At 55.1% G+C, this 17,043-nt stretch overlaps 1 protein-coding gene across 2 annotated transcripts in view; it reads left to right on the top strand.

The window, feature by feature from the left end:
- Positions 1-17,043, top strand: part of GRAMD1B (GRAM domain containing 1B) — a 152,222-nt gene that overhangs the window by 37,033 nt on the left and 98,146 nt on the right. Inside the window, exon 3 of one of the 2 annotated variants that reach the window (XM_054175974.1) lies at positions 612-655. The exons of the other annotated variant lie outside the window; for it this stretch is intronic. Coding sequence (XP_054031949.1) covers positions 612-639 — 28 coding nt within the window. The 3' untranslated portion in view covers positions 640-655. The remainder of the gene's footprint in view (positions 1-611; positions 656-17,043) is intronic. 2 annotated transcript variants of the gene reach the window in all.

Here is a 17,043-nt window from a genome sequence, read left to right as displayed (position 1 = left end):
TGGAGGAAGAGGAAGGGCAGCATGGCTAGGTGAGGGATGCTGGAGGAAGAGGAAGGGCAGCATGGCTAGGGGAGGGATGCTGGAGGAAGAGGAAGGGCAGCATGGCTAGGGCAGGGATGCTGGAGGAAGAGGAAGGGCAGCATGGCTAGGGGAGGGTCGCTGGAGGAAGAGGAAGGGCAGCATGGCTGGGGGAGGGTCGCTGGAGGAAGAGCAGAGCACCATGCCTCGGGGAGGGCTCCTTGCTGGCTCCCTGCAGAAGCTCAGACTTCAAACGGGAGCTGGGAGGAGGATCCTCTGTTCCTCAGCATCCTGTCCCAGACCTTTTGGGTGGTGGCAGCAGGGAGGAGCTGGGGGGGGGGCCGTGGCAGTGCCTCTTGTGCCAGACTCGCCCCAAGGAGCTATTTTGGGCCCCTCTGCTCCGGCTGCTTCCTCTGCTTGAGCTGCTTCCTCCGCTCGTCCCCGGGGGGCAGGAGGGGCAGCTTCGGGAAGTCCCTTCGGAGCCCAGCCCGCCGTTCTCACCCTCCTGTCTCGTCGTTTGCCTTCTCTTCATCCTCTTTTGACTTTCCCTTTCTCTTTCCCCCTTCTCCTCCCATGCTCCTGTTTGCTGCTAGGCCAAGCAGAAAGCATGGAGACGTCTGATATGGCGACAGCAAAGGTAGGATGGAAATGCTGCCGGCCTCACTGTGCGTAAGTGGTCTCGCTTGGCACCTTCTTACTTTGTGTCTCCACCTTCCTCCCCCTTTGCCCTGAGGCTGGCAGTGCTGCTGGGGCTGATGCTGGGATGCAGGGTCTGGGAGCATCTCCCTGGCCACGAGGTCTCTGCGCTGCTTTCCTCCTAAGGGTTGAGGAGAGGCTGGAGATGTTGCTGCTGGAGAGGGAGGAAGGAGCCGGGATGCTGGCAGAGCTTGGCTGCTGTGTGGGAAAGGCACAGCAGAGGGTGCTTGAGGGGCAGGCTTGCAGTTCCCAGCGGCTGTGGGAGTGGAGAAGCCTTTTGGCAGCCTGCTTTCTTATTTAGTTCACATTTTCTTTGTGGCCAGGCCCTGGGGGGGCAGTGCCGAGAGGCAAAGTCATCTGAGCTGCGAGATGCACCCGCCCTGCTCGGCGAGGCTTCTCTGGGGCCTCTGCTGCTGGCTGGTGGCAGGCTGTCAGGTTCTGCTTCCCTGTGGGCTGGCAGCTGGGAAATCTGTGGAACTGGGTGGACTGAGATCAGCTTGAGAGGCAGAAGGGGGAGGTGTACACCGTGCAGGTACACCGTGCAGGTATCTCGTGGCAGGGACCACTGATGGTGGCTCAGAGTCCTACAGCTGTTAGGCTTGGAAAGGACCTCAAGGATGACCTAATGCCAACCCCCCTGCCATGGGCAGGGACACCTCACACCACAGCAGGTTGCTCACAGCCACCTCCAGCCTGGCTGCAAACACCTCCAGGCAGGAGGCTTCCACCACCTCCCTGGGCAGCCTGGGCCAGGCTCTCACCACCCTCCTGGGCAACAACTTCTTCCTCACAGCCAATCTCAAGCTCCCCACTTCTAGTGCTGCTCCATCCCCCCCAGTCCTGTCCCTCCCTCACACCCCAGAGCAGAGGAGCAGGATCCTCTCCCTCCACCTCTGGCAATGGGCACTGGCAGCCCAGAAGGCCAAGGGCAGCTGAGCTGCCCTTGGCCTTCTGGGCTGCCAGTGCCCATTGCTGGCTTTCTGTCCCAGGCCTGATTCCTGCCCTCATCAGAGGTGTCCCAGACCCCTATCCCTCCCTGACACCCTCCAAAGTCCCTCCCCAGCTTGCTTGCAGCCCCCTGCAGCTCCTGGAAGGCCACCAGAAGGTCTCCTGGGAGCCTTCTCCTCTGCAGCCTGCACAACCCCAACTCTCTCAGGCTGTCTGCAGAGCAGAGCAGCTCCAGCCCTCTGCTCCTCCTCCTGGCCCTGCTCTGGACACCTTCCAGCCCCTCCAGAGCCTTCCTGGCACAGAGGCTGCAGAGCTGGCCCCAGAGCTGCAGCTGTGGTCTCAGCAGAGTGGAGCAGAGGGGCAGAATCCCCTCCCTGGCCCTGCTGGCTAGAGAGCACTTGGGTTGTTTCCTAGCCTGAGCTGATGTGGTGGGTTGAAATTTCCCCCTCCAACATTAACTTTGCCAGGCCAGCTCAGCTGGAGGCAGATGGAAGCTGTCTTTACAGGCAGAACTCCAATGCACAGTGAAGTGCAATGAATGTGCTACAAAATCTACAGGATTCACAATATTGGCAGGGATCTGCAATTCATAAGCAGCACAAGACCTCTCCTGCCCCCAGACTCAGGACATTTAGGTTGGGTGTTAGGAACGTTTCCTTGGCTTGAAGAATGGTCAGGCACTGGAGCAGGCTGCCCAGGGAGGGCACTGGGGGCTGGATGTGGCACTTGGAGCCATGGTTTAGTTGTCAGGAGGTGTTGGGTGACAGGTTGACCTGATGATCTCTGATTCTATGATTCTAAGACACCCCCCCTGGCCAAGGACCAGGGGGAGCTACTAGCTTCTCCCTCTCTGCCTTCCCCCTCACCCCCCTGTACAAAAAAAGGGAGAAGAGAAAGGAGCAGAGTTTGGCTTAGCCAAAACAATGCAGCCAAGGTCAAGCAGAAGCTTGAAGTGACAGAAGGAGAGGAAATGGCCTCAAGAGGCTACTTCAGAAGGAGATAGAAGGAGAGGAAATGGCCTCAAGCTGTGCCAGGGGAGGCTTAGGTTGGAGATGAGGAACAATTTCTTTGCTGCAGGTGTGGTCAGGGACTGGCAGAGGCTGCCCAGGGAGGTGGAGGAGTCCCCATGCCTGGAGGTGTTCCAGCAAGCTGTGGCCATGGCCCTTGGGGACACAGTGCTCTTAGGCTGAGGGCTGGACTGGGTGAGCTGAGAATTCTTTTCCAACCAGCACAATTCTATCATTCTATGAAAGTCCCTTTCAAAATTCTTTCTCTCTGTACCTGATTTCTTTTTATAGTCTCCTGCTTCTAATTAGCCTGAGCTCCAGTGTGAAGGCAGCATCTCAGTGTGGATGTGCTGACAGCCTCATTGTCTTGTCAGCACAATGCCTCCTGAGGGGAAGCAACTGAGTCTAGCTTGAACCTTCTAGAAGAGAGACAGCTTAGAACTTAGCTCTGCTAAAAATGACTTCTGCAACCCAGGCAGGCAGGTCTTTAACATCCTCATTGATGATCTGGAGGAGGGGATGGAGTCAGTCAGCAGCAAATGTGCAGATGAGACCAAGCTGAGAGCAGAGGTTGGTCAGTTAGAGGGCAGAAGGGCTCTGCAGAGGGACCTTGCCAGGCTGCACAGATGGGCAGAGGCCAACAGGATGGCATTGAACAAGTCCAAGTGCCAGGGGCTGCACTTTGGCCACACCAACCCCAGGCAGTGCTGCAGGCTGGGGGCAGAGTGGCTCAGAGCTGCCAAACAGAGAGGGACCTGGGGGTGCTGACTGACAACTGCCTGACCATGAGCCAGCAGTGTGCCCAGGGGGCCAAGAAGGCCAAGGGCATCCTGGCCTGCAGCAGGCAGAGTGTGGCCAGCAGGAGCAGGGAAGTCCTTGTGCCCTGTGCTCAGCACTGCTGAGGCCACCCCTGGAGTCCTGTGTCCAGCTCTGGGCTGCTCAGCTCAAGAAGGACATTGAGAGACTTGAAGGTGTCCAGAGAAGGGCAAGGAGGCTGGGGAGGGGTCTGGAGCACAGCCCTGGGAGGAGAGGCTGAGGGGGCTGGGGTTGCTTAGCCTGCAGAAGAGGAGGCTCAGGGGAGACCTTCTTGCTCTCTGCAACTCCCTGCAGGGAGGTTGGAGCCAGGTGGGGGTTGGGCTCTTCTGCCAGGCAGGCAGCACCAGAACAAGAGGACACAGTCTCAAGCTGTGCCAGGGGAGGTTCAGGCTGGAGGTGAGGAGAAAGTTCTTCCCAGAGAGAGTTGTTAGCCATTGGAATGTGCTGCCCAGGGAGGTGGTGGAGTCCCCATCCCTGGAGGTGTTCAAGAGGGGATTGGATGTGGCACTTGGTGCCATGGTTTAGTCATGAGGGCTGTGGAGACAGGTTGGACTTGGTGATCTTTGAGGTCTCTTCCAATCTTAGTGACACTGTGAGACTGTGACATGCAGCATGGCAAGTTCCCTATTCTTTGTTGCAAGCCAAATGTTCTTCCATGATCTCTTTTCTGAGTTTGAGGCAGTACCTCTCTTATGGTTGGCTTGGAGCCTGCAAGGGATGCTGGAATCCAGGGAGCTCCACCTCAACAGGAGGAGAAACTTCTTTGGTGTGAGGGTGCTGGAGGCCTGGAGCAGGCTGCCCAGGGAGGCTGGGGAGTCTCCTTCTCTGGAGACTTTCAAGAGCCAGCTGGATGTGTTCCTGGGTGCCCCTGCCCTGGCAGGGGGGTTGGACTCTGGAGGATCTCTGAAGCCTGTTCCAACCCCTCCCATTCTGTGCTTCCCTTCACTTTGCTCAACATCCCCTGGGCTTAGCCTGGCTCCTGGGCTAAGAGCTTCTGAGAAAGTTGAGCAGATTCATTTTCCCAGCCTGAGATGATGCCAGAAAGTGGGCAGGGGATGCAGTGCCAGGATGTTACTTAGATGGCTGCAGCCCATTGTGTGGCACTGTGACTTCCTTTTCTGCTGGGGCACCTTAACCTCTCTCAAGAGCTGGCATTTCCTGACATCCCAAAGAATGGTCCCATATTGACTGCATCAAAGGGAGGAGTGCAGGTTGTACTGCTCTCTAGCCTGTGGTTTTAATCAATCATTCCCCTTCATCCTGCTCCAGGCTTTCCAGAGCTGTTGGTGTCCCCTCTGTGCCACCCAGGAACGCATGGGGCTGGGAGGGACCCTCAAAGGTCATCCTGTCCAACCCCCCTGCAATCAGCAGGGACATCTCCAAGTGGACCAGGTTGCTCAGGGCCACATTAAGTCTGATCTTGAATGTCTCTTTGCCACATCCCTGAGCAACCTATTCCAGTGTCTCCCCACCCTCACTGTGCAGAGCTTCCTCCTGATGTCCAACCTCCATCTCCCCTGCTCCGATTTCAAGCCGTTGCCTCTCGTCCTATCTCTGCAGGCCCTTGGAGCCAGCCCCTGCCAGCCTTCCTGTAGATCCCCTTCAGATACTGAAATGCTGCTCTAAGGTCTCCCCAGAGCCCTCTCCAGGCTGAACACCCCCAGCTCTCTCAGCCTGTCCCCTCAGCAGAGGTTCTCCAGCCCTCCGATATCTTTGTGGCCTCCTCTGGACCTGCTCCCTCTCCTTCCTGTGTTGGGGCCCCCAGAGCTGGATGCACCCCCAGAGCAGAGTGGCAGAATCCCCTCTCTTGACCTGCTGGCCCTACTCAAGAGAGGGCATTCTGCCACTCTGCTACGTGGGGCACCTTGCTTTGGCAGCCCAATGTGGTGCTGTGCCACCTCCCAGCCTTGCTTGTATGGTGCCCTGTTCAAGGCAGGGACTCTGTTTTGTCTCTGCCTCTTGCTGAGCACCAAGGGAAAAAGTAGTTTAACCTGCTAGGGGGAAAAAAACACCCCACAAACCAAACCAAGTCAAATCAAAACTAGGCCAGTATGCAGCTGGAGTGCTTCCTGGGAAAGCATGAATCACTGCCCAGGTAATCAAGTGCTGGAAATGAGGAACATAAATCAGTGGGCTGAGAGGTTCCTGTTCTCTCCACTCCAACTAAGAACCTGGAAAAGTCCTTTTAGGGTGGTGGTGATGAGATATGTAAGCAGCTGATTTACTTCTTCCAGCATGAAGGAGAAGAGTTCCTCTTATGAGTTGTAATGGGAGTGATGAGTGAGGAGAGCAGAGATGCCCACAGACAGGGCTGCAGAGCCTTGGCTGAGAGATGATCTTCAGCCAGGAAGGGGATCAGAGGGCTGGAGAACCTCTGCAAGGGGGCACCTCCAGGCTGGATGAGGAATGGCTTGAAAGCAGCCTGCAGGAGAAGGCCTTGGGGGTGTCAGTTGGTGACAACCTCCCCAGGAGCCAGCAGTGGTCCCTGGCAGCCCAGAGCCAGCTGAGTGCTGAGCTGCAGCCAGAGCAGGGAGAGCAGCAGCACAGGGAGGGGATTCTGCCCCTCTGCTCTGCTCTGCTCAGCCCCCACCTGCAGCACTGCCTCCAGCTCTGGAGCCCCCAGCACAAGAAGGACCTGGAGCTGCTGGAGAGGCTCCAGAGGAGGTCACAAAGATCACTAGAGGGCTGCAGAACTTCCCCTGTGGGGCCAGGCTGGGAGAGCTGGGGCTGCTCAGCCTGGAGAAGAGAAAGCTGCAGGGAGACCTCAGAGCAGCCTTCCAGGACCTGAAGGGCTCCAGGAGAGGTGGGGAGGGACTCTGGACAAGGGCTGGGAGTGCCAGGATGAGGAACAATGGCTTTGAGCTGGGAGAGAGGAGATTGAGACTGGAGATGAGGAAGGAATTGTTGAGAGTGAGGATGAGGAGAGCCTGGCACAGGCTGCCCAGGGAGGCTGTGGCTGTGCCCTGCCTGGAGGTGTTCAGGGCCAGGCTGGATGAGGCTCTGAGCAGCCTGAGCTGGTGGGAGGTGCTCCTGCCCAAGGCAGGGGGCTGGAGCTGGCTGAGCTTTGAGGTCCCTTCCAACCCAACCTATTCTGTGATTGTTTCCTTTCTTAGGCAGCACTTGCTCCGTGTGGGGTTCCTGGGGAGGGGGGTGTAAGGGCAAAATGGCATCAGGGCAGTGCAGAACAGCTGCTGTGTGAACAAAATGGTGCTAGAGAGTGAAACATTGGTGTGTGACTTTCAATTTCTGTAGCTGCCTCTCTGCTCCCACTTCACATCTTGAGTGCTGTGTTCAGTTCTGGGCTCCCCGGTTCAAGAGGGACAGGGAGCTGCTGGAGAGGGTCCAGCAGAGGGCTGTGAGGATGATTAAAGGACTGCAGCACTGCCTGGGGAGGAGAGGCTGAGAGCCCTGGGGCTGCTCAGGCTGCAGAGGAGAAGGCTGAGAGGGGATTTCATAAATGTTTATCAATATCTGAGGGCTGAGGGTCAGGAGGCAGGGGACAGGGCCAGGCTCTGCTCAGTTGCTCCCTGGGATAGGACAGGGAGCAAGGGATGGAAACTGCAGCACAGGAGGTTCCACCTCAACACAAGGAGGAACTTCTGCCCTGGGAGGCTCCCAGAGGCCTGGAGCAGGCTGCCCAGAGAGGTTGTGGAGTCTCCTTCCCTGGAGCCTCCCCAGCCCTGTCTGGATGTGTTCCTGAGTGACCTGGGCTGGATTCTATGGCCCTGCTCTAGCGGGGGGGGGGGTTGGATTTGATGATCGCTTGAGATCCCTTCCAACCCTGCCATCCTGTGATCCTCATCCAGGCCCTGAGAGGGGAGGTGGCAAAAAGCTGTGTAGGAATTTCCCCTCTGGGGGCAGCTGGCCAGGGTGCAGCAGCACATCAGGACCCAGGTCACTGCCTCTTTGGCCATCCAGATGCTCTTACCTGAGCAGGGGGCGCGCCGAGCGCCGCCTCACCTGCACAGTGCCACTTAGGATCTTCCTTTCCTCCAAGCTGGAGGGCAGGAAAACTAACCCAAAACTCTGGGGTTTGTCTTCTGTATCCTGAGCTTTTTGAACCCATGTGGCCTTGACAATTGACAGGGAAGGTCAGGCAAACATCCGGCCCTTGGGTTGCTTTTTTTCCCCCCCTCCTCTAAGTCCTTTTTTGCTGCTACTTAGGATCTGCCCTTTGAGAAAGTTCTGCATGGTGCTGACTTTGTTGCTGGTTTGGTTTGGGCTTTTCTTTGTTGGGTGTCCCCCACCCCAACCCCTCTCTCTTTTTTTTCCTCTGTGCTGTTTTGACTTCCTCCTCCTGGCTGGTGGTGGAAGCAAGCAGAAGCCACAGGGGAGGTTGCATTCGTGCTGTTCCTGCTCAGGACCAGAAGTGCTCAAAATGTTACTGGCAGCAGGCCAGGGTCTGATTTATCTAATTTAAGCCCTTTTGAAGTTGGAGCATTTTGGCCTGGAGGGAGGGACAGGGAAAAGGAGGCAGGGCAGGAGGCACCGTGTGAACTTGGCTTGCTGTTAGTTGCTGTTTGTGGGTAGCCAAGGGTGTGAAAAATGGAACAAAAAGGAGAAGCTTCCCTGCCCCCCACCCCCAGGCAATCACAATCTGACTGCAAGGCAGCAGGTCCTTTGACTTAGAGATGTTATGGCTGGAAGGGAGAATGATGAACACCTGAGCTAATCACAGAATCAACAAGGTTGGAAGAGACCTCAGAGATCATCAGGTCCAACCTGCCACACAACACCTCCTGGCAACTAAAGCATGGCTCCAAGGGCCACATCCAAGCCTTTCTTGAGCACCTCCAGGGATGGGGACTCCACCACCTCCCTGGGCAGCACATCCCAATGGCCAATTCCTCTCTCTGGGAAGAACTTTCTCCTCACCTCTACCCTAAACCTCCCCTGGCACAGCTTGAGGCTGTGTCCTCTTGCTCTGGTGCTGGCACAGCTTGAGGCTGTGTCCTCTTGCTCTGGTGCTGGCCCAGCTGGAGACTGTGTCCTCTTGCTCTGGTGCTGGCCCAGCTGGAGGCTGTGTCCTCTTGCTCTGGTGCTGGCCCAGCTTGAGGCTGTGTCCTCTTGCTCTGGTGCTGGCCCAGCTTGAGGCTGTGTCCTCTTGCTCTGGTGCTGGCCCAGCTTGAGGCTGTGTCCTCTTGCTCTGGTGCTGGCCCAGCTTGAGGCTGTGTCCTCTTGCTCTGGTGCTGGCCCAGCTTGAGGCTGTGGTCTCTTCCAACCTTAGTGATACTGAATACTCTTGCTCTGGTGCTGGCACAGCTTGAGGCTGTGTCCTCTTGCTCTGATGCTGCTTGCCTGGGAGAGGAGCCCAACCCCCACCTGGCTCTAACCTCCCTTCAGGTAGTTGGAGAGAGCAATGAGGTCTCCCCTGAGCCTCCTCTTCTGAAGGCTAAGCAACCCCAGCTCCCTCAGCCTCTCCTCCCAGGGCTGTGCTCAAGGCACAGTTGGTGCTCTTTGAGGTCCCTTCCAACCCATTCTGTGACTCTGGGAATTTTCCTGTTCTGTGGGATGAATGCTCAGGGCGGGGGTGGAGGTAGATAAATGATCTGGAATTCAGCTTGAGTGTGACTCCTGAGTATTCTTAGCACTGTGGAGGTGGACAGGGTGATTGTGCATAGCCTCTTGATATCCACATACCTGCCTTTCTTACCTTGTTCCACTTTTTAATAGCTTTTCTTCCCTCCCCCCCCCCCTTTACTTTGTCATTTTTCCTTCTCTTTTTTTCCACCTCCCCCTCAAGTGGTTATGTGCAAAAGCTGGAGGAAAAGCCTTTGGTCTCTGAAACTTCAGCCCCACTGCCACAGTCCTGGCTTGGAATGACCAAAGCCCTACATTAAAGTACACAAAAAAGGCTTTAGAGAGGAGATGAGGAAGAGATTCTTTCAAGTGAGGGTGGGGAAACACTGGGACAGGCAGCCCAGGGAGGCTGTGGCTGTCCCCTTCCTCTCAAGGCCAGGCTGGATGAGGCCCTGAGCAAGCTGTGCTGGTGGGAGGTGTCCCAGCCCAAGGCAGGGAGGTTGGAACTGGCTGAGCTTTAAGGTCCCTTCCAAGCCAACCCATTCTGTGAGTCTGTGAAATCCTCTCAAGCAGAGAAGCTGCAAACTCCTTTCCCTCTGCTGCAGGAGGTCTCCTTGCCTGTGACCCTGGGTTCAGCAGTGCCAGGGCTGAGCTGCTGCTCTGCACTGCTCTGTGTTGCAATCTCTGGGGTCAATTAAACTTTAAACCTTGATCTGAAGGACTTTCAGCAAGGGAAATTTAATGATGGGTGGGTGAGCATGAGAGAGGTCTAAGGTCCAGTCTCTGGAGCTGGAAGCCACCCCAAGATGAGTGAACACTGAACAGTAGCCTGGGAACAACAAAGAATGCCCTAGAAACACCTAGAGGTGTTCCAGGCTTCCAAGCTGGCCACTGAGGGAAGCTGAATGCACAGAGCAGGGCTGGAGGAGGCCATGGAGATGGTCAGAGGGTTGGAGAACCTCCCCTGTGGGGCCAGGCTGGGAGAGATGGGGCTGTGCAGGCTGGAGAAGAGAAGGCTGCAGGGAGACCTCAGAGGCTGGATGAGGAATGGCTTGAAAGCAGCCTGGAGGAGAAGGCCTTGGGGGTGTCAGGTGGTGACAACCTCCCCAGGAGCCAGCAGTGGTCCCTGGCAGCCCAGAGCCAGCTGAGTGCTGAGCTGCAGCCAGAGCAGGGAGAGCAGCAGCACAGGGAGGGGATTCTGCCCCTCTGCTCTGCTCTGCTCAGCCCCCACCTGCAGCACTGCCTCCAGCTCTGGGGCCCCCAGCACAGGGAGGACCTGGAGCTGCTGGAGAGGCTCCAGAGGAGGCCACAGAGATGATCAGAGGGCTGAGAACCTCCCCTGTGGGGCCAGGCTGGGAGAGTTGGGGCTGTGCAGCCTGGAGAAGGCTCCAGGGAGACCTCAGAGCAGCCTTCCAGGACCTGAAGGGCTCCAGGAGAGGTGGGGAGGGACTTTGGACAAGGGCTGGGAGTGCCAGGCTAAGGAACAATGGCTTTGAGCTGGGAGAGAGGAGATTGAGAGTGGAGAGGAGGAAGGAATTGTTGAGAGTGAGGATGGAGAGACTCTGGCACAGGCTGCCCAGGGAGGCTGTGGCTGTGCCCTGCCTGGAGGTGTTCCAGGCCAGGCTGGATGAGGCCCTGAGCAAGCTGTGCTGGTGGGAGGTGTCCCTGCCCATGGCAGGGGGTTGGAACTGGCTGAGCCTTGAGGTCCCTTCCAACCCAACCCATTGCAGGATTCTGTGCAAAGTGGCTTCCTGCTGAGTTCAGAGCTGGAGGGTTGCATCTGCAGTGTTAGCTGCCACAGATGGGCCAGCCAAGGCAGTGTGGAACGGAGACTGTAAATAGCAGCAGCAGCAGCAGGTCACCTGCTGGGGCCTCACTGAAGATGGTGGTGAGGCACAAGCACAGAATCACAGCATTGTTGCAGATCCAGAAGCCCTCCAAGATCATCCAGTCCCACCAGCAACCCAACCCCACCACGGCCATCGGTCCCTGGCCCCGAGTGCCATGGCCACAGGTGTCTTGGACACCTCCAGGCATGGGGACTCCACCACCTCCCTGGGCAGCCTGTGCCAGGCCCTGACCGCTTTTGCAGCACAGGGATTGCTCCTGCTGTGAGGCTCTCAGAGAGCAGACCCCAGCTGAATTGTGGTGGAGGTGGCTGCACCTGCCAGCTGGATGCTTCAGCAGACAGTTCCTTGTTCCAAGTCTTCTCTCTCCTTTGATGATTTCCTAACCCTCACGTTATTTAGTTTGGTTTATTGCTAAAAAAGCTCCAGGACTGCTTATCTCTTAATACCTTTCTTGCCTGAGCTTTGATTTCCAAACATGTGACTCTGCAGCATTAGTCTGTCCCAGATTTGCCAAGCTTGCAGGTCTCCTGACCCATTTTACAGCATTGTGATTTGCTTCCCTCCTTGACAACCTGCAGGCCACAGATGCAGAGCTTCTCATGGAGAAAAGCTGAGTCTGAGCCAGGTGTCTCAGAGCAGCCTTGCAGTGCCTGCAGGGCCTGGGGGCTGGAGAGCCTCCCCTGTGGGGACAGGCTGGGAGAGCTGGGGCTGTGCAGCCTGGAGAAGAGAAGGCTCCAGGGAGACCTCAGAGCAGCCTTCCAGTAGCTGAAGGGGCTCCAGGAGAGCTGGGGAGGGACTTGTGACAAGGACTGGGAGTGCCAGGATGAAGAACAATGGATTTGAGCTGGGAGAGGGGAGACTGATTGATTCTATGGAGATGAGGAAGAAATTCTTGAGAATGAAGGTGGGGAGAGCCTGGCACAGGTTGCCCAGGGAGGCTGTGGACTCCCTGTACCTGGAGGTGTTCAAGGCCAGGCTGGATGAGGCCCTGAGCAAGCTGTGCTGGTGGGAGGTGTCCCTGCCCATGGCAGGGGCTTGGAACTGGCTGAGCTTTGAGTTCCTTTCCAGCCCATTCTGTGATTCTGTGAACTGATACAGGTTGGACCTCCTGAGGGCTGACTCTGGGACTGTGTGGTGTCAGCCTGGAAAGCTGTTCCCATGCTGCTTGCTGTGTGGAAATGCTCCTGCCCAGCTTTAGAGCCAAGGCAATGCTTTCTGTCTAGAAACAGAAAGGCATCTTGTGAAGCTCCTGCCAGGAGCAGTTCTCAGAGTGGTTCAGGTCTCTGCCTAGCAGGGCTGTCTCCTGCAGGGTCCTGTCCATCACTTTCCTTCACAAAGGGAGTGGAAGCCTCTTCTGCACAGGATACAGCTTCACACTCATGGCTTCCTTTGGCAGCAGACACCCCAAGCAGGAGGGTAGCTCATAAAGCAGAGTGCAACCTGTCACAAGGGTTTAGAAGCTCAGTTTGCCTTTTGTGACTCAGCTTCCCAGGAGGAGTTTCAGAGTTCCCTTGCATGGTCTCTGAAACTTCAGCCCCACTCCCACAACCCTGCTTCCATTCACCTGCCCTGCAACCACCACAGCCTCACACAAGTGACTTTGTACTGAGTTCAGAACTGGAACTGTGCCTCTGTTTGGGCTGTGGGAGAATCAGAGAGGAGGTCTGGTGCCTTAAGTAAGGAAGGCAGGAGAGTAAGTAAGTAAGAAAGATGTGGCAGGAGAGAAGCACAGTGTTCACTGCCCAAAGGCAGTGTGGACATCACTGCTCCTGCATTTCCTTGGCCCATGAAGACAAAGCAGAGCAGAGACTTTGACCCCCAGCATCCCCAAGAGGTGAACAGAGTGGAGGTGGTGATTTTCCAGGCCAAGATCTTTATATTGTTCCACTTGGAGTCATCAGCTGCAGTTAGAATCATAGAGTTGTTGAGGTTGGAGGAGACCTCTGAGATCACCAAGGCCAAGCTCACCTGCAGCTCCCAACCCCACCCCTGCTGCTGAGCCACTGCCAACTGAACCACAGCCCTCAGCACCGCATCCATGTGGCTTTTAAAGCCCTCCAGGATGGGGACTCCATCACCTCCCTGGGCAGCCTGTTCCAGTGCTTGGGGACCTTGCTGGAAAGAAATCCTTCCTAATATCTAACCTGAACCTCCCTTGGCACAACTCGAGGCTGTTTCCTCTTGTCCTGTCCCTTGTAAGTGACATGAGCCCAACCCCTACCTCACTGCAGCCTGCTCTCAGGGAGCTGTAGAGAGCAATGAGTTCTCCCCTCAGCCTCCTCTTCCTCCAGACTAAACACCCCCAGTTCCCTCAGCTGCTCCCCACAGGACTTGTGTTCAAGGCTGTTCACCAGCTGGGATGATAAGTTGTCGATGATAAGTAAGTCATAGATGATAAGTAACAGATGATAAGTTAGTAGTGGCTGATAAGCAGTAGCTGATAAGTCAGAGATGATAAGGAGCAGACGATAAGCAGTAGATAAGTGAGTCGTAGGTGACAAGTGGTAGAGGGTAAGTCAGTGGCAGATGATAAGTCAGCGGTAGATAAGTCAGCAGTAGATGATAAGTCAGCAGTAGATGCTAAGTCTGGCTACCAGAAGGACTCTCCTGCCCGTGCCCGGTGGGTGCCATGCGAACAGGATGCTCTCCCTCAGTGCCAGCGCAGGACCTTGCTTTCTGCCTCCCTCCAACCCCTCCGCGTAGCCTGCCGGGGCTCCCGCTGCCGCCCGTGGCCGCGGGAGCGCGGGGCGGGAGGGCGGCGCGTCCCCGCGCGGTGCCTGCGGGCTGCGGGCGGCGGCGGGGCCGGGCCGGGCTGCGGCGGGGGCGGCGCGGCGGGGCGGGCAGGCGCGGCGGCCATGGGATGCTGCGCGGTGCCCGGGCCTGCCGGTGCCGCACATGCTCAGCAGAGTGCGGGGCGGCCCGGCCCCTGGCGCTGCTAGTGCGGGGAGCCCTGTGCCTCTCGGCGGGGGTCTGGGGGGGCGAAGCCGCCCAGGGCGGGGGGCGGCCGTGCCCCGGAGCGGGGGGCTCTGTGCATGGGGCTCGGCGCTCCCCGGGGGACGCTCGGCGGCCGGGGCTCCTCCAATATGTCCTGGGACCTCTGGAGCTGTCAGTGGGCAGACAAGGACACGGGCATCGGATTATCGTGACTGTACTAATGAAAGGGTTCAAGCTCGCCTGGTAAGCGGGGCGCTGGGGAAAGGGGGCCATGCCATCCCTTCCTAAACCACCCCTCTTCCCCTCCCCACCCCCACACTCCCCCCTTGTCCAAAATCTTCCTTCTTCCTCCCCAAAATCTCTTTTCTCCTTCCCTTTTCTCCTTCGCTGCACGCCGCAGCGGCGAGCGCAGGGCTGCCGGCGCGGCGATGGGACGGGAAGGGATGGGAATAGATGAGAAGGGAAAAGAAGAGATGGAAGGGAAAGGGAAGGGAAAGGAAGGGACGGGATGGGAGGGGAAGAAAAGAGAAGGGAAGGGCTGTGGTGCGCTCGCCGAAGTTGGCCGGTGCCTGCGCTGCAAAGCCCGGGGCCACTGCAGCAGCGCCGGGCTGCGGTGGGGAGGGGAGCGCCGGGCAAGATGCGACAGCCACGGGCCGTGCCTGGCCCGGGCATCTCTGCATCATCAGGACCGCGATGCCGTGAGCCTCCCTCTGGTCTGGTCTGGCTGCATCTTCCTCCCTGCTGCTGCCGCCGCCACCCTTTCTCCTCCTCCTCCTCCTCCTCTTCTCGCTGTGGTTTGTGCATGAATTTGCATCTGTGCATCCAGGCACCCAGCACCTGAGCCGCTGGACCCAGAGGGGCTGTTTGCCTGCAGAGAAAATAAGCACCTGCAGGTTTAGGGTTGGGTTTGGGTTTTTTTGTGTGTGGGTTTCTTTTCCCTGAGGAAAGGTGGAGAATGTTTGCAATCCGACGTGCGTGGCATGGCTCCTGCTCTGCTTGTCCTTTAAATAGCTGCTTTTGGGGATGCACCGTACTGGTTTGTTTCTGCAGTCATTGATTGGAGTTAGGAGTCGAGAGAGCCTCCTGCAAGGTACTGAAGTGCTTCTGAATTCTTTGATTGTTCCCTGAGTGGTTTTTTTTTTGGGGGGGGGGGGGGGGGAACTCTATAGGTTTGGACTGTATTATAGAATGGTTTGGGTTGGAAGGGACCTTAAAGGTCGTCTAGTTCCAACCCCCTGCTGTGGGCAGGGACACCTCCCACCAGCCCAGGTTCTTAAAGGTATTTTCCAACCAAAAGGATACTGGTTTTGAGTGGGTAGTGAAAGAAAACACTGTGGGAGTGAAAGCCATCAACAAAGCTGTGTAGCTAAGATGCCTCTGCAGGGAATATTTTGGTTGGTCAAGTTTGTGCTTTGTATGGGGGGGGGGGGGAGTAAATACACAGGCATCTAATCTACATGGGTGCAGCTATATTTAGGTATCTGCTATAAACTTGGACAATAAGGATTTATCTTGAGTGGGGAAAAAAAAAAGTCCTTGAGCAAAAAACAAATCTTGAGTGGAAAAAAAAAAAAGACCTTGAGAGGAAAATTTGGAGTGAAAAAAAGTCTTGAGTGAAAAGTCTTGAGTGGGAAAAAAAAATACCTTGGGGAAAGAAAATCTTTGTTAAGAGGTCTTGAGTGAAGAATCTGGAGCGTAGAAAGCCTTGAGTGAAAAATCTTGGGTAGGAAATCTTGAGTAGGAAAAAGAATAAAGAAAAAGAATAAATCTGGAGTAAAAAGTCTTGAGTGCAAAATCTGGAGGGGAAAAAAATGGAGTAAAGAAAATCTGGAGGTAAAAAGTGGAGTAAAGGAAATATGGATTAAGAAATCTGGAGGGAAAAAGTGGAGTAAAGAAAATCTGGAGGTTAAAAAGTGGAGTAAAGAAAATCTGGATTAAGAAATCTGGAGGGGAAAAAGTGGAGCAAAGAAAATCTGGATTAAGAAATCTGGAGGGGAAAAAGTGGAGCAAAGAGAATCTGGATTAAGAAATCTGGAGGTTAAAAAGTGGAGTAAAGAAAATCTGGATTAAGAAATCTGGAGGTTAAAAAGTGGAGTAAAGAAAATCTGGATTAAGAAATCTGGAGGTTAAAAAGTGGAGTAAAGAAAATCTGGATTAAGAAATCTGGAGGGGAAAAAGTGGAGTAAAGAAAATCTGGATTAAGAAATCTGGAGGTTAAAAAGTGGAGCAAAGAAAATCTGGATTAAGAAATCTGGAGGTTAAAAAGTGGAGTAAAGAAAATCTGGATTAAGAAATCTGGAGGGGAAAAAGTGGAGTAAAGAAAATCTGGATTAAGAAATCTGGAGGGGAAAAAGTGGAGTAAAGAAAATCTGGATTAAGAAATCTGGAGGGGAAAAAGTGGACTAAAGAAAATCTGGATTAAGAAATCTGGAGGGGGAAAAAGTGGAGCAAAGAAAATCTGGATTAAGAAAGCTGGAGGGGAAAAAGTGGAGCAAAGAAAATCTGGATTAAGAAAGCTGGAGGGGAAAAAGTGGAGCAAAGAGAATCTGGATTAAGAAATCTGGAGGGGAAAAAGTGGAGCAAAGAGAATCTGGATTAAGAAATCTGGAGGGGAAAAAGTGGAGTAAAGAAAATCTGGATTAAGAAATCTGGAGGGGAAAAAGTGGAGTAAAGAAAATCTGGATTAAGAAATCTGGAGGGGGAAAAAGTGGAGCAAAGAAAACCTGGATTAAGAAATCTGGAGGGGAAAAATCTGGAGTAAAAAAATGTATCTTGATTTCAAAAGTCCTGAGTGAAAATGTTGGAGCAAAGAAAAAATAGAAGTCTTGAGGGAAAAATCTTGGGGAAAAATCTTGAGTAAAACCAAATCTTGATAGAAAAACTCTTGAGTGAAAGTTCTTGAGTAAAAAGAAAGCTGGGGTGAAGGGAATCTGGAGTGAAGGGAGTCTGGAGTGAGGGAAATCTGGGGTGAAAGGAATCTGGAGTGAGGGAAATCTGGGGTGAAAGGAATCTGGAGTGAGGGAAATCTGGGGTGAAAGGAATCTGGAGTGAGGGAAATCTGGGGTGAAAGGAATCTGGAGTGAGGGAAATCTGGGGTGAAAGGAATCTGGAGTGAGGGAAATCTGGGGTGAAAGGAATCTGGAGTGGAGGGAATCTGGAGTGAGGGAAATCTGGAGTGAAGGGAATCTGGAGTGAGGGAAATCTGGAGTGAAGGGAATCTGGAGTGAAAGGAATGTGGAGTGGAGGGAATCTGG

Source organism: Dryobates pubescens, chromosome 34 (assembly GCF_014839835.1).
Source record: "Dryobates pubescens isolate bDryPub1 chromosome 34, bDryPub1.pri, whole genome shotgun sequence".
In the NCBI taxonomy this organism is placed as follows: domain Eukaryota; kingdom Metazoa; phylum Chordata; class Aves; order Piciformes; family Picidae; genus Dryobates; species Dryobates pubescens.
The sequence above is the reverse complement of the archived record's forward strand: the minus strand, read 5'-3'. Positions and strand labels throughout refer to the sequence as shown.